Genomic DNA, 23,509 nt, shown 5'->3' on the forward strand with positions numbered 1-23,509 from the left:
GTCAAGTTACCCTGATGTAAAAGCAACAGAGAGCTGTTCGTTCAAGGGCTTTGAGGACCGGAGGGACTCACATTTGAGTTTATTCAGAGAACACGCTGGGTGACGTGGAGACTTGACTGGGAGGTGGGGGTACAAAACACCCAAGGAGGAAGGTACAGTGGTCTAGGTTGGAAACTCCAGTGACCTACACTAGAGTGGTTATCAGTAGGTAAGGTGAAAGTGGCTGAATTTGAGAATTGGTAAAACTGGAAAAACTTGATTCTTAGATGTCTGCCTGAGAGTTTGAAGATTCAAGGATGGCATCCAGGTTTCTGGCTTGTGAAACTGGGTAGATGGTAACATCATTTGCTAAGATAAGTCATTTAAGTTTTGGGTGAAGGCTATGTATCTTGACCTAGTTTGAGGAGCCATTCTGAACACCCAAAAGGAGATGCCAACTAGATGTGTATCTGGAGCTTGGAAGAGAGCTCTCGGCTGCAACCACACAGAAAAGGAATCATCAGAATACAGATGTTCATTTGAAGCCATGAGAGGGCATGAGGCCACTCAGGGAGGCTGAGAGAAAAGGGCCTGCAGACAGCTAGAGGAAGAACCCCAAAAGGAGACTAAGGGGTAGCCAGAGAAACGGAGTGTTATCAGGTAAGCTTTAAGAGAAGCCTGCTGTTTTAAGAACAAAGTGGTTAATTTAAAATGTTAAGATGAAAAATAAAAAACACCAAACCCCGCCCACATCTAACCTAAAGGATTTAGCAACAAAGTCTTTGTTCACTTAGTTTTATAGAGTTGTGAATGACTTTTACAGTGGAGAATTTGTATAACTGCCCCCCCCCCCGCCCCGTTTTTTAGGTCTGTGTTGCTTTTGAGATATTAGTTCCTCCACCAGGGATTGAACCCAGGTCCACCATTGGACCACCAGGGGGTTCCTTGCATAACCCGCTTGAGAAGTTTGGCTTATGCAGGGCGAAATATGGCAGGGCGAAATATGGGTGGAGGTAAATCCGGAGGTTTTGTGAAGATGGAAGAAACCTAAGCATGTTTAAAATATTAGTGTGAACAAGTCAGTTTAGAGAAATAAAGGGGAAAAAAAAGTACAGAAGAGAAAGAGAAAACCAAAGGAGTAAAGTTTCCTCAGGGACAGCCCTGAGATTTACCTCAGGCAGAAAAGAAAGCGCCCCCTCTCCCCTGCCTGAAGATGTGGGACACAAACTGTGCTCTGCTAAGGCTTCCTTATTTACTAATCAAGTTGCCCTCTCTCAGAATATAGATTATCCGTCGCTGTGTACTTTCAGCACTGTTATCTTGAAGAAAAATCCCGTTTCTAATACATGGCTTGAGGTTCCCTCATTCTAATGGTTCTTTTAATGACTTTTCAGTGGGGTAGGGTTGGAGTACTGTCAACACTTGTGATCATACTTACAAGTTCCCTCCCTAACCAGACAGGGCAATTTTCAATAAAGGCAAATTTGTGTATGTTGTTGTTTAGTCACTAAGTTGTGTCTGACTCTTTTGTGACTCCATGGACTATATAGCCTGTCAAGCTCCTCTGTCCATGTGAATTTCCCAGGCAAGAATACTGGAGCCGGTTGCCATTTCCTTCTCCAGGGGATCTTCCCAACCCAGGGATTGAACCGGCTTCTCCTGCACTAGCAGAGGGATTCTTTACCACTGAGCCACCAGAGAAGCCAGGAAGTGTATGTACTTTATATAAGAATTAAGCATCTGCGATTCCTACAAATGTATTATCTTGAGCCTTGGTTAAATTCTGTTTTACCTTTTCTAGTCCTATTTTATGTAAAATCACCAGCCTTTACAAAAGCATCCTACTTTTATCTTTACAGGGGTCTTCCCTGGTGGCTCAGACGGTAAAGCATCTGCCTGTAATGTAGGAGACACGGCTTCAATCCCTGGGTTAGGAAGATCCCCTGGTGAAGGAAATGGCTATCAATTCCAGTATCCTTGCCTGGAAAATTACATGGATAGAGGACCCTGGTGGGCCATAGTCCATGGGGTCGCAGGGAGTTGCACATGACTGAGCAACTTCACTTTATCTTTACAAATGAATGCATACTGTTGAGTCAGTAATTTCACCACCGATTAAGACGTAGTTTGACCACTAGTTAACAGTGATTGATGATGTTTGAGGTTTTCTGTTTTTGTATCCTTTTATCATGGACTTTCAGAAGAATCACAAACTGTGGCTGGGAGGAAACTACTGTGACTTTTTTTTAAAAAAATGTAGTTAATGGATTTAGGTCCAAATTACTTGAAGTTATGATTCAACACATCATTCTAGGTGGTTGATAAGTTATCTACCATTTGCACTCTATTATCCTTTTCTATTCTTTACATGGGTTCATCTTTAAGGGAATATAACTCCTGACAGTTTCAACGTTAACAGTCCAATGTTCTAGAGCAACTCTGTTCCATAGAACTTTTTGCAATGATGAACAGACTCTATATTTGCACTGTCCAATACAGTAGCCACTAGTTACTTGTGGTTAATTAAGCACTTGGAATGTGTCTAGTGTGACTGAGGAAGTAAATTTTAAATTCTATTTATTTTTAATTAGCTTAGATAACCACAGTGACCCTATTTTTACATCTGATGTTGAAATTTACTTATTAATGATGGCAATCAATCCTCTTTAAAGACTTTGAAATGTGATAAAATGTTGGCTACTAAAAGCTTGGTAAAAAATCAATGACTACCACTAATCATTTAATTCTGCCTGCCTTGCTAAGTTTCAAGCCAAATTGATTTTTTGAAAAAGAATGTATACCTATATACCTCTAGTAATTTAGCATGGAACTCTAGAATATTTCCTCTTAAGGACCTCTTCTTTACTGATAGCCAAGTAAAAATAATTATTAGTTGGCTAAATCTTGTTTTCTAGCCCTTGCAGCTTAAAAAAAGACTTGGCAAAGGTTATAAGGCAAAAGGTGACCAACACAAAAATCTTCATATATTAGTTTATATAAGACTTCAACTGACACTTAATACTTTATTAAAAATATTTCAATTAAAAAGAATGAAAAGTATGCAAAGTATTTGGTAAGAAAACAAAAGCAGATCTTTACTATCAGTGTGAAGTACTAGCTGAAAATTACCGGTTTCTCCAGTGAGAATACAACTTACTTGTGACTGAAGAAATAATTATTTTGTTTGTAAGTAATGTGGCGAGGAAACAAACAAGGGGCAGGAACCATATATAATTCCAATTTGATTAATTCATATAAGTGAAATGAAATAATTTTACTAATATACTCAAACTTTAATTATCTTTACTCCCAAGATTTGTAAAAATTCAGTTATTTTAATAATTTGATTTAAATTTATGTAAGGGTAAGGAATCTCTGATGTTACAATAAGACAGGAAAAAAACAAAAGCATCTCATGAAAGAGATATAGCCAAATACAAAAACAAGAAATGTAGTCTCTTGATACAGCCAAATTATTGTATTACAACCATTCAAATTACAGTTCTAGGGGAGGAGACAGGGAAGGCATTTAAAAGCTTCCTTTAAATTCACCATGAGGATAAATTTTGAAAGGACAAAGGTGTTTTATGAATCTATGGACATATCGCTAGGGAATAAAAACTAGCAATTAGTTCTAAAAGTTAAATCTAACTAGAAAAAAAATCAAACTTGGAAAAAAAATTCTGGTTTCAACTGAGTTATTTTTTTGGTTCATTTTATATGTTATTTATTCTTTCTCCAAATGGGTATTTATTATTTGTACAGATACACAAAAGTAATTCCCATTTTTCTTAAAACATACTAAAAATATATATTAACCACAAAAAGTACTCACTTTGACTGGAAAGATGATGGGCATGGTTATTTTCAAAATAGCAGTAAATCCAAGAACCGAACATATATAAATCATGAAAAATGTACATCTTATTTTTGACAAAAATAAGTTCTATTTATACATTAATGCTTTATTATCAGCTTCTATATGATATCCTCCGACCTTATTTACATTTACTATGAGATTTCTAATATTATGTGTAACTCAAAGGCACTCAATTCGGAGATTATATAGTCCTGAGCTTAAGTAGGAAATAGGATTCCCAACTGAAATTTGAAAATAAATAATTCAAAGATCACAGAATATGAAAATGTTTAAAGTATAATATTTGGTACATAAATAATCTGTGACCTAATGATAAAGTTGTACAGAAATCAAAGAAAAGACCATTAAAGGCAAAGGAATATCCTCAGAATCAAACTAATTTTCTTCCCCTATTCAAGATCATTTGAAAGTCTGAAGCTGATTTTCTTCTTGTTAAAATTCTAGGAAAGCAAAATAAAAAAGCATGAAAATGCTTAAGTTAAATAAAAGTTCCTCAGCTTAGTCTTCAAAACCATGAAAAAAAATTTAATGATTAATAACATATAAAGACTGGAAGAATATCTGACTAGTAGGAGGAATCATAAAGAGCAGTTGAAAAAAATTAAGGACAGCTTTAAATACACCAATTGAAAGAGCATTTATAATTGGCCAGATTATTCCTTTAGCATTCTTTTAGTCAAATAAAAATGAAACTAACAGACGGATTATTGAGGTTCACTAACATTAAGTAGGATCAAAGTTCAAGCTGAAAACTGACTCTATGTATGGTTGCAGAGAAATGTGAAATTTACCTATAGCAATTTTCTACTGATGCTAAATTAAAAAGCATGAGTTGATATCTTTATTAGCAAATGGTTTGACAGATATTCTCTTGGCTTTAAAATACTTTTCCATATATGCATAGAAATGTAATGAGGATAAGAAGAGTCTTCTTTATTATCTGTACAGTTCGTAAGGCCTTTGTCATTGTTAGTCACCTTAGATGTGAATATCTGCAGGGCCATTAAATTAAAGCTGGCCAAAAAGTTTTCAAAGTGCTGCTGTTTCCAACTGGTGAGATCTTCAGTTTTCTGGATTTTCTGGATGATGACTATTTTCAGTTCTTTTTTCTGGCGATATATACAGGAAGTTACAGCAGATATATAAAGGGAAGATCAGAAGCCTGCTGTCCAAGTTCATCACTACTTGTTCCTATAAAACAAATTTGTTACTTTAATGATAATAGTAGTATTATAAAAATAAAACAGAGAATCAAACTGTTGGATCGAGTGAACTAAAGGTTAGTATGGTGGTTAAAAGTTTGCATCTGGAATCTGACAGTCACTGTTCAAATCTCAAGACTTCCACCCACTAGCTTTGTGACCTCGGCCAAGTCACTGACTTTTATCAACTGCAGCTTCCTCACTGTAAAGGGGGAGAATAACCACTCCATAGGATTATACTAGGATTAAATGAGACAGTGCACATAGAGGGCTCAGCAAAGCCAGCTATATATTAAGTAACCAATAACGGTAGTTATTTTCATTACTGGAAAATTTCTATCAAGTACCTACATATTTTATGAACAGATACGGCCCAGAAATACAGAGACTTCTCATTTGGCTTCTATGTCTGATGGTCTTTATGTACAGCAAATACTTGATATGAGTCATTAATAATGACTTGGGGAGTCATTATTGTCATCAATAAGCATGACTCCTTCCCACTCTTGTCTAAGATATCCCACCATCTCTAATGCAAACAAGTTATTTGTCTCTTGGAACCTAAAATACATTACCATGTAAAATCAATTTCAAGTTCAGTTACATCAATACACATGAGAGCAACTTGAGATTCCAGAGCCAGGAGTTGATGCTACACCTGAGAGCTACAAACGGAACCCTCACTCACTCATGCTACAGACCTCTGGAACCGTTTACCAGCAGGTTTTCATGAAAAGAATAAATCCTTAGAGTATAAGCAGTGGCCCTGAAATGGGAACGCCTCTATTTTTTCAATAGTTGGATATATTCTCTGAACTAATATGCATTTGTTTCATCTTTATACATTCTAAAGAATATACTTTTTAAAGAAAGAATTAAAAAAATATTTGACTGTTCTGGCTCTTTGTTTCTGTGTGCGGACTTTCTCTAGTTGTGGTGACTGGGGGCTACTCCTCATTGGAGTACACAGGCTCTAGAAGAGCGGTCTTCAGTAGTTGCAGCTCACAGGCTCAGCAGTTGCGGCTCACGGGCTCTAGAGTATGGGCTCAGTAGGTGTGGTGCACGGGCTTAATTATCTGCGGCACATGGAAGCTTCCCGGACCAGGGATCAAACCCATGTCCCCTGCACTGGCAGGCAGATTCTTATCCACTGTACCACCAAGGAAGTCCCTGAAGAATACACTTTTAAAATACTGTTTAAAAATAAAATACTGTTTAAATCTAGAATTTTATATTATTTACTGAAGCATGTGTTCCTACAATGAAGAGGGACTAAAACTGGAACATTTGAGTGACAGACAAAGGCTCAACTAGATACAGCTTCTGTGTTGGAGCAGCAAGATAAATTTGGATAAAGAAGGTAGGGAACAGAAATGTTACACACACACACACTATAGTCTCCAAAATGGGCAAAATGATATTTTGTTGTTTAAGTGAACAAAATGGATATGATGACAAGTCAGATGAGGATTCACCTGGGCTGGCGGTGCAAACACAGTTGGCAGAGAGCAAGCATGTCAAAGCACAGTTGACCTTCAGATGCTTAAGTCACCCTGGACTAGTCAACATCTGTAGCAATAACCTGAGTCAAGGCAGATTTACCAAGTGTGTTGAGGACAAAGGCTTTGATGATGTGTGTATCTGATGATAAAAGCAAGATTCTCTACCCACAACTCTTAAGAAAATTAGCATTCTGGTATCTAAATATAGTTAAGGTTGGTGGGGGAAAGTAGGTCAAAGATCCAATTCTGGGGAAAGAGCCATGCAGTTATCACTTGGGAGCTGAATGGACATACCAACTTCTGACTATTACACTGTACTAATCCCCATTTATCATCCATTAGACACCTAACTCTTGCTTTGTTAAAACCTTTAACGCTGCCCGATGGCTCAGTTTATATCCATATGTGCACCTTTATCTTTAGAAAAGCTCCATTTTCCTTCTTCCACTATGGCATGGAAGCAGTGAAGTCCACACATCACAGCATCAGACATAGTGGTGGTATCTTCCTAGTTTTCATCTGTTTCCAAACTCTTTTTTTCTATCTTTTCTGCTTCTCTGAGGCTCATGTTACTTATTTCTACTATAGCTCTATTATTTCTAAATTCCAGAATCCTTAAGTCCAACTCCTTACTAGAAATCTTCGTTTAGACATAAAGCAACTCAAGTTTAAACCATCAGCTACTGAATACTACCTACTGTTTCCATTCTTTTTGGGCCATCAGTACTGTCATGCTTGCAAATGGTTTTGATTCCCGATCCTAGTTCTTAAATACCTCACACCAGGTTACTTTTTTTGCCCACACCTTAAATACCAATGTTCTTTAGGTTTCCATCCTGTCATATTGTCAACATAATTTCCTGTAGGTTGTCTGATCCAATCATTATTCCTAGCCCAGGCACTGCTGATAAACTCTAGACCCACTTGTCCACCAGTGTACCGATTTTTACCTCAGTGCCCTCAAATCAAATATGCTTTAAACGGAATTCATCATATCTTTACCCCCAAGTCATGTTCATTTTCCTTCCTATAATTCAAATATAAGGGAAAAAACTTGCCCAAGTCAGAAAGCCAGGTACTATCTCTGACTGCTTTCTTCCTCACCCTCACACACACCTAAGCATCAAATTCTACCAAGTGCACGCCTTAATTTTAAGAACCCATCAACATCTCCTCACTCCATTACTATCCTCCTTAAGTTAAGGTTCTCGTTTCTGATCTGGGTTACAGCAAGAGCATCTTTTTTTTTTTTTGAAATTGGATATTGGTTTCTTTATTTTTTAAAAGGGTCTTTACTGAGGTATAAACATACAAGTTACATAAAATATACAATAAGTTCTACTACATGTATATACTCTTGAGAAACCAGCATACTCAAGATAATAGACATATCCATCACCCTCAAAGTGTCCTTAGGTTCCTGATGCTTCCTCCCCCCTCTAGAAACCAACTGCCTGCTTCTGTTCCATAATCTGCCTTTTCTAGAGTTTTAAATAAAAAGAATCATATGGAATGTACTCTTTTTTGTCTCACTTCTTGCATTTAGCCTATTATTTCATCCATGTTATTGTGTGTACCAATAATTCATGCCTTTTTTACTGCTGATAATTTGCATTATAGCAATAGTTTGTAACCTGTCTTCCTGCCATTATCATGCCTCTAAGCTCAAAATGGATTATAAAGACCTAAATATATGATCAGAAACCATAAAACTTAGAGGAAAACACTGGCAGAACATTGTATAAAACATAAAATCACAGCAAAGTCCTCTATGACCCACTTCCCAGAGTAATGGAAATAAAAACAAAAACAAGTGAGACCTAATTAAACTTAAAAGTTTTTGCATGGCAAAGGAAACTACATAAACAAACTGGGAAGACAATCTTCAGAATGGAAGAAAATAATAGCAAATGAAACAACTGACAAAGGATTAATTTCCAAAATATACAAGGAGCTCATAAAACTGAACACCAGAAAAACCACCCAATCAAAAAGTGGGTGAAAGACCTACCAAACAGACATTTCTCCAGAGAAGACATACAGATGGCCAATAAACACATGAAAAGATGCTCAACATCACTCATTGCTGCTACTGCTGCTAAGTCACTTCAGTCATGTCCGACTCTGTGTGATCCCATAGACGGCAGCCCACCAGGTTCCCCCGTCCCTGGGATTCTCCAGGCAAAAACACTGGAGTCGGTTGTCATTTCCTTCTCCAATGTGCGAAAGTGAAAAGTGAAAGTGAAGTCGCTCAGTCATGTCCAACTCTTAGCGACCCCATGGGCCACAGCCTACCAGGCTCCTCCATCCATGGGATTTTCCAGGCAAGAGTACCGGAGTGGGGTGCCATTGCCTTCTCCGACATCACTCATTAGAGAAATGCAAATCAAAACTACAATTAGTTATCACCTCACACTGGTTAGAATGGCCAACATCAAACAATAAATACTACAGAGGGTGTGGAGAAAAGAGAACCCTTTCGCACTGTTGGTAGGAATGTAAACTGATACAGCCACGATGGAAGACAGTATGGAGATTCCTCAAAAAACTAGGAGCAGAACTATCATATGAACCAGCAATCCCATTACTTGGCATATATCCTGAGGAAATGAAAACTGAAAAACGCACATATACCTCAATGTTACTGAAGCACTATATATGATAGCTAGGACATGAAAGCAACCTAGATGTCATCATCAGATGAATGGATAAAGAAACCCGTGGTACATACATACAATGGAATATTACTCAGCCATAAAAGGAATGCATTTGAAGTTCTAAAATGAGGTGGATGAACCTAGAGCCTATTATACAGAGTGGAGAAAGTCAGAAAGAGAAATATCATGTATTACCCCATATATATGGAGAAAGATGGTACTGAGGAACCTATTTACAGGGCAACAATGGAGATGCAGACTTACGGACAGGGGCAGCAGGGGAGGAAGGAGAGGGTGGGACACAGGGAGAGACTAACATGGAAGCATTTACACTACCATGTGTAAAACAGACAGCCAATGGAAATTAGCTGCGTGACTCAGGGAACTCCAAGCAGGACTCGGTAAGAACCTAGAGGGGCGGGAGGCGGGAGGGAGGTCAGAGAGGGAGGAGACACGCACACCCATGGCTGGCTCGTCCTGACGTATGGCAGAGGCCAACACAACACTGTGAAGCAATTTTCCTTCAATTAAAAATAAGTTAAAAAAAACACTACAGGACAAAAAAAAATGATGTTGCACATATACATTTACTGACAAGAAAAGCTACACACAACAAAGTGGAAAAAAAGCAGGTTACAAAGTAGTTTAACTGTAAGATAAAATTCTGGAAAAAGAAAAAAAAATTCAGGAAAAAGAATATAGGAGATGAAAAAAGTGTCATCTCTCAGCGAACCATGTATGATTTTTTTCCTGTTTATTTTTATTTTCTATAACAAACCTCCATAAGCTACATAAAATACATATATGCAACTCCCATAGCTCTCTACAGATCTCAGGAAAAAGTCCAAACTCAATCCATAGCCTATCATGCCCTGCTCTACTCCTGATCTCATCGTCTTTCAAACCTCTCAGTTCCTTGAAGGACCCATATGCTCCCTGGGCTCCATCTGAGGATTGGTTCAGGTATCCATTCACTTTTCAACTTGTCCAGAAGAGGCTTTCCTGAGCTGTCCCTCACCACTCCCCAACACTAGAGTAAAGGTTAGAGATATCTCCCTCAATGTCACACTCTTTGAGCCCACCTCTCTTGTGCTACTCAGCTTTATAACACAAGCTTCTCTTCATTTCCTCCACTCCTAGCATAAAACCTAGCATGTAACAGGGACACAAATGTTTGTTGAATGAACAAATCAAGGAACACTAGGAATACAACTATCTTGGCCTGGTGATTTTTAATTAAGTCTCTGGCTGCTTTGGGCCATGACAGTGTTTTTTTATGGAAGTTCTAAGTTGAAGGTAAAGACAGACAATGTTCATGCAGCTCCAGAGGGTGAGAGAGAGACCAGTAAAGAAATTCAGTGGAGGCAGATTTGAACTTATTATATATCTACCTTGTCATTTACTACCTCACATGACAGAATCAGTTTTTCATCCATAAGAGTTCCAAAAGTAGTTGAAGACCCTCCATAAGAATGCTGTTAAAGAAGTTCTCATACAAGGCAGGGAGGTCAGAACTATCACTTCCAAGGCTGTTCCATGCAGTGCTAAATTCTGATATTCTATGATAGGCTCTTCAGTCTGATGAAAACTGCTAACTTCTTTGTATGTGTGTTTTGCTTTTTATTTTCTATTTTTTGCTTTCAAAACTACTAACTTCTAATAATTTATGTAAACTATAGGCTCCAAACCCTTTATAAACACAGTATGTCCTTTGAAATGATGGTTAGCTTTACTAGAAACAAACTTTCTTGATTTTTAACAGCACTCATTTTATTTTTTGAAACTGGTTTACTTTTGCATCATGACATTTTGAAACTTACACATGCATGTGATTGATGAAGAAACAAATGGTCTTAGAGATAATTTTAGGAACACTGTAGATGTCTGTCATTTTAGAAACCCACTGTGCTAGCAGATTAGGTTCTCTTAATATCCAGGATCTATGGAAACTTAGCAGATTGTTTTTACGGTATCTGTTATTAATGTATAAATAAATGAACACAATGGAGAAAACAATTAAGAGTCATAACTTTTTGAAGATGTTAAAGATGAATAATTATTTCCATACTGTCAACTTTTCCCTGCTCCCCAAATCAAACTGTGTTTCCTTCTTTTTTGTCTTAGTTACACTTCTGCTAGAATGGAGTAAGTTTGAATGAGTGAACATGGCACTTCCATCTTTACTTTCAAAAAACTCTCAAATCGATCTTTAAATCAAATATTAAAATCTTCTTATGAATTTTCAAAAAGGAGTCAAAAGACAAATACCTACAATAAAAAATTAACAAAAATAATCAGACATACCTGGTCCTTTTCAAGTGTAAGTATTTGATAGCCAGTTGTTCTACTGCATATTAGTTTTCCACTGCTATCAAAAGAGGCCAAACGTAATCTAGAATAAAAACACAAGAACAAAAAAAATGATTTTTTAAAGTGCAGATTAAATAAGCCCTACTTTAATTTCTACTTTTTTCTTCCATATTCTTTTACTTTAAAATTTTTATTTACTTACTCTCTAGAAGTCTTTTATTTGGTAATACTTTGCAAAGTCTTTTCAAACTATAAATTGAGTCCGTTTATATTTTTAAGCTTGTGCTATTATATATATCTGGGATATAAAATTAATTTATGTTATGCCTTTTTAATTGTGATAAAGTATACATAAAACTTACCATTTTAACCAAGTTTAAGTGTATAGTTCTTAACACTGAACACATTTCACACTGTTCTGCTGTAGTCAATACCACCATCCATCCAGAACCTTTACTTCTTCCCCAAATGAAACTCTGTACCCAGTTTACATGAATTCCCCATTTCTACCTCAGCCCCTGACAATCACCATCCTATTTTCTGTCTCTATAAACTCGTCAGCTCTATGTACCTCATGTAAGTGGAATCATACAGCATATGAACTTTTGTAACTGGCTTATTTCACTTAGCATAGTGTCTTCAAGGTTCATGTTACAGCACATGTCAAAATTTCCCTCCACTGTAAGGCTGAATAATACTCTGTTTTAGGTATATACTATGTTTTATCTGTCCATCTGTTGACACTTGGGTTGCATCTACCTTTTGACTATTGTGAATAATGTTGCTATGTATACAAATATGTTTGAGTCCTTGGTTTCAATTCTCTGGGGGTAAATAACCAGAAGAGGAATTGCTGGGTGATATGGTAATTCTATGTTTAATTTTTTGAGGAAATGCCATACCATTTTCCACAGAGTTTGCATCATTTTAACATTCCTAAATTTCTCCACATCTTCACCAACACTTTTGCTTTTGATATTAGCCATCCTAACAGGTATGAGGTGATGTCTCACTATGGTTTTGATCTGCATTTTCCTAATGATTAGTGATGCTGAGCATCTCTTCATGTGCTTATTGGTCATTTGTACATTTTCTTTGGAGAAGTATTTATTTAAGTTCTTTGCCCATTTTTGAATCAGTTTTTTGTTGTTGTTGTGGAATTTAGATGTTCTCTATGTATTCTGGATATTAGTTCATCAGATATATGGTTAGCAAATATTTTTTTCCTATTCCACGGGTTACCTTTTCACTTTGTTAAGTGTCCTTTGGCACATGATTTAATTTTGATAAGTTCAACATTTTTTTTTTGGTTATTGTTGCTTGTGTTTTGGTATCATATTGAAGAAATCACTGTCAAATTTAGTATCAAAAAGCTTTCTTCCTGTTTTCTTCTAAGAGTTATTTTATTGTTTTGGCTCCTATGCTTAGATCTTTGATTCATTTTGAGTTAATTTTTGTCTATGGTGTAACATAAATATGACTTCCCAGGTGGCACAGTGGTAAAGACTGCCTGCCAGTGCAGGAAGTAAGAGTTTGATCCTTGATATGGGAAGATCGCCTAGAGAAGAAAATGGCAACACACTCCAGTATTCTTGCCTGGAAAATTCCACAGACAGAGGAGACTTGCCAGCTACAATCTGTGGGGCCATAAAGAGTCGGACATGTTTGAGCACACACACACACAAGGTAAATATGAATCTAGGACTTTTAAATAATCTGTTCAATAAGCTATTTTCCAATTTGTCAGCATCCTCTCCAGAGAAATATTGCCAGCTCAACTATTAGGCAAAGCTGAACATCTGAAATCCTATAGAAAGTTAAGGATAATATGAGACATGTTTTCTTATAAAAGTACCTTGTTGTATTTCCAGTTTGGACCTTTTAGGATTAGCAGCAAGGAAATAGCTTTAAGCCCAGTATCAAGCCTATACCATTTATATTTTAGCACATTCTTTCTTCCTGATATATTAGATCTAGGTTTTATACTTTAGATTATTAATACACTTTATAGGAATGGAGCTTTATCATTTCCTTCCCATTTCATTGTATATTGTATCTTACCAAAGTTCTACCACTGTTGGTATAAATTATGGTTTTATTTCATTTTTATAGTTCTTCTGGAGTGAGGAAGAGTGGGGTGGGAAAATTTCATCCTACCTAAATGCTATGCTCCTTCGAGGCTGTAAACTGACAGATCCACTACATGGCTGATTCAGTGTATTGCGTTTGAAAATGATATATCGATTGGTGTAAGTTACAAGCAGGTCAAAGCCGAAGTTAAAACCTGTCCACCGCCAGCAGTACTGAAATACAAAGGAGAAAGATTAACTTCAGTTTATCATACTAGCAAGTCAAAAATTAAAAGATCAAAATGTCTTTTCTTTTTTTAATTCATTTCAAATATTCCTCTATCATGGTTTCCTAATTTTGTCAGTGCCTTAAGACTTACCACACAGAATATATCTGTGAGACATATGAAAGGTTTACTACACAGACATGGTATATATCAAAGCCAGCAAAAGCAGCCTTTATAATCATTATTCCTTAAGGTACTTTCTTAATATTGTCTCTTTATGATTTATTTCATCAACTCTCCACACTGTAATTTTATCATAACTAATATGGCTTTTTACTACAATTCAAAGGAGGTATACAGTTTAGGAAACTAGGAGTCTAGATAAAGGTAGTAAGAATCCACTAAAATTTCTCCTGCTTTAAAAATACTCTGAAATACCTTAAGTGATACCTTGTGTGATCTCTCTTACATGTAAAAAAAAAAAAAAAAAAAGGTATTAAAAAACTCCTAAGCTCACAATTACAGAGAACAGCTTGGTAGTTGCCAGAGGTTAAGAGGTAGGGAGTAGGAGAAATGAATGAATACTGCTTTAAAAAAAAAAAAAAGTTTAAGTTAAATTATAAAAATACTCTAAACTAACCAACACAATCACCAACTGAGATATTTTAAATACCATCAGGAGGGACTTCCCTAGTGGCTCAGTGGTAAAGAATCTGCCTGCCAATGCAGGAGGCACAGGTTTAGATCCCTGACCCAGGAAGATCCCACGTGCTGTGGAGCAACTAAGCTTGTGTGCCACAACTATTGAGCCTGTGCTCTAGAACCCGGGAACTGTAACCACCCCGTCCACGCGCCCTTAGAGCCTGTGCTCTGCAACAAGACAAGCCACCGCAATGAGAAGCCCATGCACCACAACTACAGAAAAAGCCCACAGAGCAACCAAGATCCCAGTGTAGCCAAAAAATAAATAACTAAAACCATCATGAGGCTCACAAGTTTGTTTATTCTATTAACTAATAGTCAACAGACACTATTAAGTAAAGTGGCATGCTACAATGAAGTTGAAGTTAGGACTTTGAGTGCTTGGTTGACACTATGAATTACAACATTAAATCAACAGTTCATTGATTATTTATTGAGCACATATTTTGTGCCAGGTACTGCTCTAGTCATTGAAGAGATGGCAGTAAATAAGTTTCAGCCCTAGTAAATGTATATTTTAATACATGTATGTTTCTGTGGAGGAGGACAGAATGTAATTCCAGGAGAGCGTGACAGGGCAGAGGATGGGGGCTGGCAGCTGGGGAGCCTACTGGTTCAGGCAGGTGGTCAGGGGACGTCTAAGGAGATGCTACATGACTAGCGCCCTGAGTCAACCAACGAGCGGATCGGGTAGCTATCTGGGAAAAAGTGACTTATACAAAGGGAACAACGAGTCCAAAGCTCTAGAGGTAAAAACATGCTTGGCATATCTGAAGAACAGCAAAAGGGCCATGTGGCTAGTGTAATAACTGAGGGGGATAGAAGCTGGAGATGAGTTCAGAGAGCCAGTCAGGGGCCAGAGAATATAAGGCCTAGTGTCCATAGTAGAGAAGAGTTTGGATTTCTTCTAAATGTGATAAAAGTCTAATGGAAAATTTTAGAGAAGGAGGTAACATGATCTAACTTGCATTTTAAAAAGATGATTTTGGCTGTTGTGTGGAAAACAGAATGTACAACAAGAGTAAAAACAGGGAGAGCACTTATGAAGCTACAATATAGCCCAGGCAAGGGGTACTGATGACTTGGGATTTGGGTCATAGTAGAAGAGAGGGCAAGTACATTTTGAAGCTATATGTTTAAAGGAACTTCTTACAGACAACAGGTGTGCAATGAAAGAAAGAAGAACCCAAAATTTGGAGCTTATACAATGAATGAACAAAGGAGCTATTTATGGGTTGGAGAATACTTGGGAAGGAGGAGTCTGGCAATGAAAATCAGAGTTTAACTGGGTCTTTTCTATTTGAGATGCTATTAGGATTCTAAGAAAGATGTCACATGAGAAACTGGATACAGGAGTTAGAAACTGGTGTTAAGTCATAGAACTAGGGGAGATCACTTAGGAGCCAGCCAAAGAGCAAAGACAAGGAAGAAGTCCAAGTACTGATCCTCCAGTCATATCAACATTTGTTGAGAAAGAGAAGGATCTAGCAAAGACTTAGAGGAAGCAGCCAATTAGGTAGAAAAAAAAAACCCAGCATAGTGTGCTTTCCTGGAAGTCACAGAGAAAATCTCCAAGGAGTGAATAAGCAGATAGGTCATGCTGCCAAGAACTTTCAGAAGACTAAAAACTACTTGATTTGGTAATGCAGGAATCAGTGGTGATAGTGGCATGGCAGTTTCACTTGAGTTTACTGGAATAAATGAATTGGAATGAAGACAAGCAACTTTTTTCAATGAGTTTTGCTTAAAAATGATGCAGGGAAATGGAGTGGGAGCTAGAGTGGAATGTGGGTCAGGGAATGGTTTAAGATGGGTGATGCTGTAGCATGTTATATGCTAAATCAGAATGATGCAGAAGAGAAAAACTGACAATGCAGGAGAGAGAGGTGATGACTATATGAACAAACCTTCTGAATATGTGAGAAGGGATGGGGTCGTTACAGGAGGAGGGGATGGATTAGGACAGACACATACAGTTCATCCATTCTGATAAAAGTACAACACACGGCTATAGATGCAGGTAGACTGGTAGTATTGTTGGTAGAAGATGCACAGATTCTCTTCCTATTGCCTTTATTTTCTGAATAAAGAAAGAAGCAATGTCACTGGGTAAGAATAAGGGTGGTAGCACTGCCCTTGAGAAGGTATGAGAGTTACTCCAAGTGTGGGAGGATAAATTCACTAGGGAGATGCAAGGATCACACAGCATTAAAGACCTGCTTGAAGTTTACAGTTACAAACAAAACCTGCTGGGGTATATTTGGTATTTTTCCTTAGTTGAATTCATTTGTATGGAAGCAGGCATGGAAAGCAAGGGTTTCCCTGGCAGCTCAGTGGGTAAGAATCCGCCACTCCAATATTCTTGTCTGGGAAATCCCATGGATAAAAGAACTTAGCAGGCTATAGTCCATGGGGTCTCAAATGACTCAGACATGACTTAGCGACTAAACAACAATAATTGGCATGAAGAGCATGGGAAGGGGGGATTTAACAAGAACTGAGCACTAGCCAGGTGACTTTGACAGAGTGAAAAAGGGAAAAGAGAAATTAAGAGTATAAGCCAGGGACCAATTTCAAGACGTAACATAAAATTTAAGTCAAGTAAAGAAAGAAGTAGGGATGTGGTGAGAAGGTAACGGGAAAAAGACAGTAAGGACAATGTAAGGTACATTCCAGTGGGGTCAGAAAGATGTTGGGAGGTCAAATACTAGAGGGAGAGCGCTACAAAGATACACTCTGCAAACGGTGTGCTTACAATGGAGATTTTGAAGGGGGTGTATGAATCAGGCATACAAAAACGGAGGATATGCTTACAGGAAAGGGTACCTGAGGTAGAGTGGAACACAAGATCATGGAGGGAAGGAAGGTTCAGGAAAAGATACTAAAACCACTGAGACTGCTAAGAAAAGTGGGGAGAAAGCAAGCCAGCGAGCCCAGGGAGTGATGGCCATAGTCAGAGTACTGAGTGGTGAAGAAGTATGCTTGTCAAAGGAGATATCATTCAAGTATGATGAGGGTGGAACAAGGTCTGGGAGCGGCAACTAGGATGACTAATGAAGATGCTATTTCTCATTCATATTCTCATCATTTATCACAACTGTTAACACAAACATAAAATAATAAATCTTTCAAAACTTAAAAGTTAAAATGAGGAAAAATCTGGGAGAAAAAATAACTAAATAGTGATCTAAATTAGGCTGGCTATCTGTTTCACATATGATAATATAGATCGCCAGTCCAGGTTTGATGCATGAGTCAGGGTACTCAGGGCTGGTGCACTGGGATGACCCTGAGGGATGGGATGGGGAGGGAGGTGGGAGGGGGGTTCAGGATGGGGAGCACATAGAAATGAAAAGTTAAAAAAAAAATTAGGCTGATTTTTTTTTTTAAAGATAAAAATTACAATTAGGGTAGAGTTTTTTTAAAAAATGTAGTTCATGTCTCCTTAATGGTTGTAAAATCAATTTAATGAGTCACACTCAGTTTTTAAAAATAAATTAAGTAGAAACAAAGCTTGGGACACAGAAGCTGTAAGCACTGTTTTGTAATACTTTTGTTTCCCTTATAAGCATTTGTACTGGGTGGTAATGACAAACAATTCTTAATGTGGATGGCAATCAAATCAAAAAGGTTTGAATGTCTTTGATCTAGGGTTGTAACTATAAAATAGAATCACTCTTAAGACTATGTAATGGCTCTCATGAAAGATATTAAAATATTAATAGGATAAACTTATTTATCTTAATTTCTGGATTACTGAGGGATCTTCTCATATCTCTTATCTAGACTCCAGAAGTTCAACAGTCTCATGAAAGGCTGACAAATCAGTCACCACTAAGCATGTAACTCCTTGCCCAGGAGATCATGCTACAGAAACTAAAACACACAAAAATGCTCTTCTGAGTTGTAACATATATCATGACTGTTACTGAACACATATTTTGCACTAACAGTAGAGCAATTTGTATAAGACTATACAACTGAGTTACAACCCATACTTACTTCACCATCTTTGGCAAGCTTTCTACCACACCTCATGCTGTTTCCCTCTAGTTCTTCTTTATTAATTTCTTGAGGCCTAGAAATATACATAAAACATGAAATCTCATAGAAAATAAGCAACTAATAATTGAAAAATAATTGTGAGTTCAAATCAATAGGAATAAATTGCTACTACATTCAAAATTTTGTGGTGTAGATAAAGATCAAAATGCAGGGATTAAACCTAGCCCATTACCTTTGCTAAATAAAAAAATTTTAAATCTTTAGTGTTTCACTTATTGCCTTGACTTCTAGAACACTTTTACAAGAGCACAGTAAAACCAGAGAAGAGGTGGGGGAACTCTATGAGAAATTCTGCTTACTAAGAAAGAAAAATACTTAAAGTCTAACTATTAAGTAAAATTTATTAAAATCTATTATATAAGATGTGACTTGGTATCATCTATTATTACTGTTTCACACACAACCCATTTTTTAAGAGTAGAAAAACCAAGTTCAGCATTTAACAGAAAACTGCTATAGAACTTTATCAATTAATTTTTACTTGGCCCTTTAAAAACCATAATCAACTGAGAGAGAGTGTTATTTCAGTATGAAATAACAAAATGACATTATTACTAGCTTAGAATATCAAATGATAAAAGTGATGTAATATATTCATTCATATATAGCATTTTTAAGTACCAAGATACTGGGGCTATCATCATCTCATAAATATACTGAAACAAATACAACAAATAAAAATTAATTAAATGTAGATAAAATAAAACATGACCTTGACATCCAGGACCCCAGTCTAGTAGGGAGCTAGACTTAAGTAATAGTATAATAATGTGGAGAGAACTAATGTTAAGAGCATGAAGAAGGCACAGGTTTATTGCCTGGGGTTAGAGTGGGATCATCACGGAGGAAGTATTATTTGTGCATGAGAAGGAGTTTCTTGAGGTAGAGGTCAGGGATGACCTCTGCAGAAGAAGGTCATTCCATGCAGAAGCTCAGTAGGTAGAAAAGGACCAGAGCATGAAAGGATACCAAATGTCTGAAGAATGTAGTGCAGGCAGAACCTAAAACGAGCATGAGAGACGAAGCAAAAGGCATTTGGGACAGACTGCTGAAGGGCTGCCCCTGCTACACTAATGTAAGCTTTAAGATGAGAGAGTTCCCATGTATTTTTTATTACTTTAAAATTTTTTCTTATGAAAAATTTAAAACATGTAAAAGTAAACAGCATAATGAGCCAAATTTTTTCTTGCCATCTAGGTTCAGTAATTTTTAGTTTTACTCTCAACCCACTTCTCCCCACACTCCTCCCAACTATTTCTGAGGCTGATCCTCCAGACACCATATCCTTTAATCTGTAAATAGTTCAGTATGTACTTCTTAAGAATAAGAACTTTCAAAAAATATTGACACAGATTTATCACACATGAAGCAATAATCCCTAACTAACCTCAAGTGTCCCTGGTCCTATTTAAGCAGGAAAGTGAAATTATATTTATACGTAGGAAGATAATCCTGTTGGCAATGTGGAAAAGAGTTTGGAAGAGGAGAACCCTGGAGGGAGACTTTACTTGATGATAACCCCCTTGAGTCCAGGGAGTACACTGTCTTTCTCACTTTACTGGCCTTGCAGTAGCAAGGAGATGCTCAGCATGTGTGGAATAGAGTGCTTCATTAGGGGCAATACAGTCATATACTTCTGAGGGCAAGAAAACCACTTATTCTAGCTCAGACTCTTAGGTAAGACTCTATATTATAAACTCAAAAAGGGTATACATGAGAAAAATCTTGGGGAAAAAAAAAAGACCATCCATCTTATAAAAACTGAATATACAAAAGAAGTAGGTAGGATGGTTTATAAAATATTTCATACATTACAAAATTCACATCCAAATTCCAATAAATAATTTACTTTCATTGTTTGGAGGGATTTTTCTTATTCCTACTCCAACTATCTTACTATATTTCTGCAAAGTAAGTATGTTGTGAATATATCTGGGAGAAGATGAGATATAAATTATAAGTAAATAGAAACTAAGGACCCTGGATAACAATCTTGTAATCATTATCAAGAGTTTACAGAACCCTTTCACATACTCACTGTTTAGATATAAACACACTAGACTATTATTTTAGTAAGTTTTCTGGTATATAAAAATAAATTTAAAGAGACTGGGGCAGGAAAAAAATTAAATGTAAAGCCCTTCTATAAACTTATAGGTGGACTGTCTCTTCATACTGCCTATACCAAGGAGCTAGTATAAAGATCAAACAATAAATGTGGAAGTACTTCTGTGAACTGCAGAGCACTACACACTGATAAAACAGATAATATGCTTCCTATTAAAATCAATTACAGTACAGAAATATTTTGTAGAGGCGTCATGTGCTTTTGACAAAGACACCTATATCTAAATGAGTTAATTCACCTTAAAGTCTTCAAAAAACCTATCACATTAGTGAAAATTTGACAATATCACCACAAATAAGAAAATCAGCTTTACCTATACATATATATGCAGATCATGCTTTATGAAAGCATTATTCCAAGTAACATTTCAATTAGGTTAAAAGAAAACTGTAACACTGAGACAAAGCACATAAATTATTCAATTTTACTAATAAAACAAATGACAATGCAAATACCCCATTACACTAATTGACCAGAAAGATAAATATTTATAATACTGACAGTTAAAGAAATATAATAATAAAAGTTGATTACATGATCTTTTCTCTAACAGCTCTTGATTTTAATACTGTTACTGTTTTTTTCAACATAATGAGTCCATTTAAAAATTCAGAGCAAAATCCACACACCTATCATCAATTAATCTACAATAATGGAGACAATAATATACGAAGGGGAAAAGATAGTCTCTTCAACAAGTGGTGTTGGGAAAGCTGGACAGTTACATGTAAATCAATGAAATATGAACACTTCCTCATACTATATACCAAAAAGAAAAAATAGTTTATATACCTAAGTATAAAGACATGATAGCATAAAACTCCTAGAAAACAATAGGGAAAACATTCTCAGATATAACCCAAGCAGTATTTTTTTAGATCAGTCTCGCATGGCCAAAGAAATGAAAGCAAAAATGAACAATGAGACCTAATCAAAGTTAAAAGCTTTTGCACAACAAAGGAAACCATAAACAAAATGGAAAGACAACCGACTGAATAGGAAAAAATACTTTCAAATGATTTGACTTTCAAGGAATGTTAATATCCAATACATACAAACAGCTCATACAACTCAAAAAGAAAATGAACAACCCAATCAAAAGTGGGCAGAAGACCTAAATAGACAATTCTCTAAGGAAGAAATACAGATGGCCAATGGGCACGTGAAAAGATGCTCAATATCGCTAACTATTAGAGAAACACAAATCAAAACTACAATGAGGTATACTCTCGTACCAGTCAGAATGGCCATCATTAAAAAGTCTATAAATAATAAATCTGGAGAGGGTATGAAGAAAAGCGAATTTTCCTACACCGTTAGTGGGAATGCAAATTGGTGCAGCTGCTACGAAAAAATGGTGCAGAGGTTCCTTAAAAAGCTAGATCAGAGCCACCATATGATCCAGCAATGCCATTCCCAGGCATATATCCCAAAATGATGAAAACTCTAATTCAAAAGGATACATGCACCCTAGCACTATTTATAGTAGCCAAGACATCCAAGTAACCCAAGTGCCCATCAACAGATGATTGTCTTAGAAAGATATGGTGTACAAACACATAAATATATAAAGTGGAATATTACTCAGCCATAAAAAAGAATGAAATAATGCCATCTGCAGTAACATGGATGCATCTAGAGAATACTGTACTATGTGAAGTAATTCAGACAAAGACAAATTATCATATGATATCACTTATACATGGAATCTAAAAAACAATAAAAATGAATCTATACAAAAATACCCAACAAACTTGCTTATAAAACAGAATCAGATTCACAGGCATAGAAAACAAATTTATGGTTACTAAAGGGGAAAGGGTTGGGGGGTAGGGATAAATTATATGAGTATGAGGTTAACAGATACAAACAACTATACATAAAACAGATAAGCAACAAGGATTTACTGTAGAGCCCAGGGAACTATATTCAACATCTTGAAACAGATGATGGAAAATAATCTGAAAATAAATATATATATAACTGGATCTTTTTGATGTATACCTAAAATACAATATTGTAAAATCAACTAAATTCAGTATTAAAAAAAATTTTTTTTTAAAAAATAATGCTATGATGTACCATGGGGGCTTCCCTGGTGGCTCAGACAGTAAAGAATCTGCCTGCAATGTGAGTTCCATCTCTGGGTCAGGAAGATCCCCTGGAGAAGGGAATGGCCACCCCATTCCAGTATTCTTGCCTGGAGAATTCCATGGACAGAGGAGCCTGACAGGCTACAGTTCATAGTGTCACAAGGAGTCAGACATGACTGAGCGTCACACACACACACACACACACACACACACGATATACTATACTTACCCCACCTCACTGTCTTGTTCTGCTCGGAGCATAGCCAGCCACTGCTGTTTATACACAGAAGATAGCCATTCTAAAATGTAAAAACAAATATAATATAATAAGAAATACGGAAAAACAAAGGATTTAAAATTTTAAGAGGTTGATAAAATTTTTACCATCTTAAAATTCAAATTTCAAATGGCAATAAGTAAAGCTGGTAATTTGTATTTTACAAATATGCTACAACATATGGCCTCATGATCTTTAAAGTGGTAAACGTTATCTTCCTTTGCCTTAGGACAGACTCTACTTTAATCACATATATTTAAATCTTTATTTAAAAGTATATTCTTACATTTAATGGTTTTCTCTTCATAGCTCACACTGATTTTCATGTGAGAAACATACCAAAAGTATTATTTTTAGTGTTTACAAAAGCTTTAATAGAAAATTGAATAATGGAATGTTCCTGTACTGAATTATCTAA

At 36.4% G+C, this 23,509-nt stretch overlaps 1 protein-coding gene across 1 annotated transcript in view; it reads right to left on the bottom strand.

The window, feature by feature from the left end:
* Positions 1-4,825: 4,825 nt before the first annotated feature.
* GMCL1 (germ cell-less 1, spermatogenesis associated) overlaps positions 4,826-23,509 on the bottom strand; it is a 45,827-nt gene continuing 27,143 nt past the window's right edge. Inside the window, exons 10-14 of the mRNA XM_065928999.1 lie at positions 23,044-23,113; positions 18,531-18,606; positions 13,688-13,833; positions 11,525-11,612; positions 4,826-5,050 (exon numbers count right to left, since the gene is read on the bottom strand). Of these exons, the coding sequence (XP_065785071.1) occupies positions 4,922-5,050; positions 11,525-11,612; positions 13,688-13,833; positions 18,531-18,606; positions 23,044-23,113 (509 nt within the window). The 3' untranslated portion in view covers positions 4,826-4,921. The remainder of the gene's footprint in view (positions 5,051-11,524; positions 11,613-13,687; positions 13,834-18,530; positions 18,607-23,043; positions 23,114-23,509) is intronic.

Source organism: Muntiacus reevesi, chromosome 3 (assembly GCF_963930625.1).
Source record: "Muntiacus reevesi chromosome 3, mMunRee1.1, whole genome shotgun sequence".
Classification (NCBI taxonomy): domain Eukaryota; kingdom Metazoa; phylum Chordata; class Mammalia; order Artiodactyla; family Cervidae; genus Muntiacus; species Muntiacus reevesi.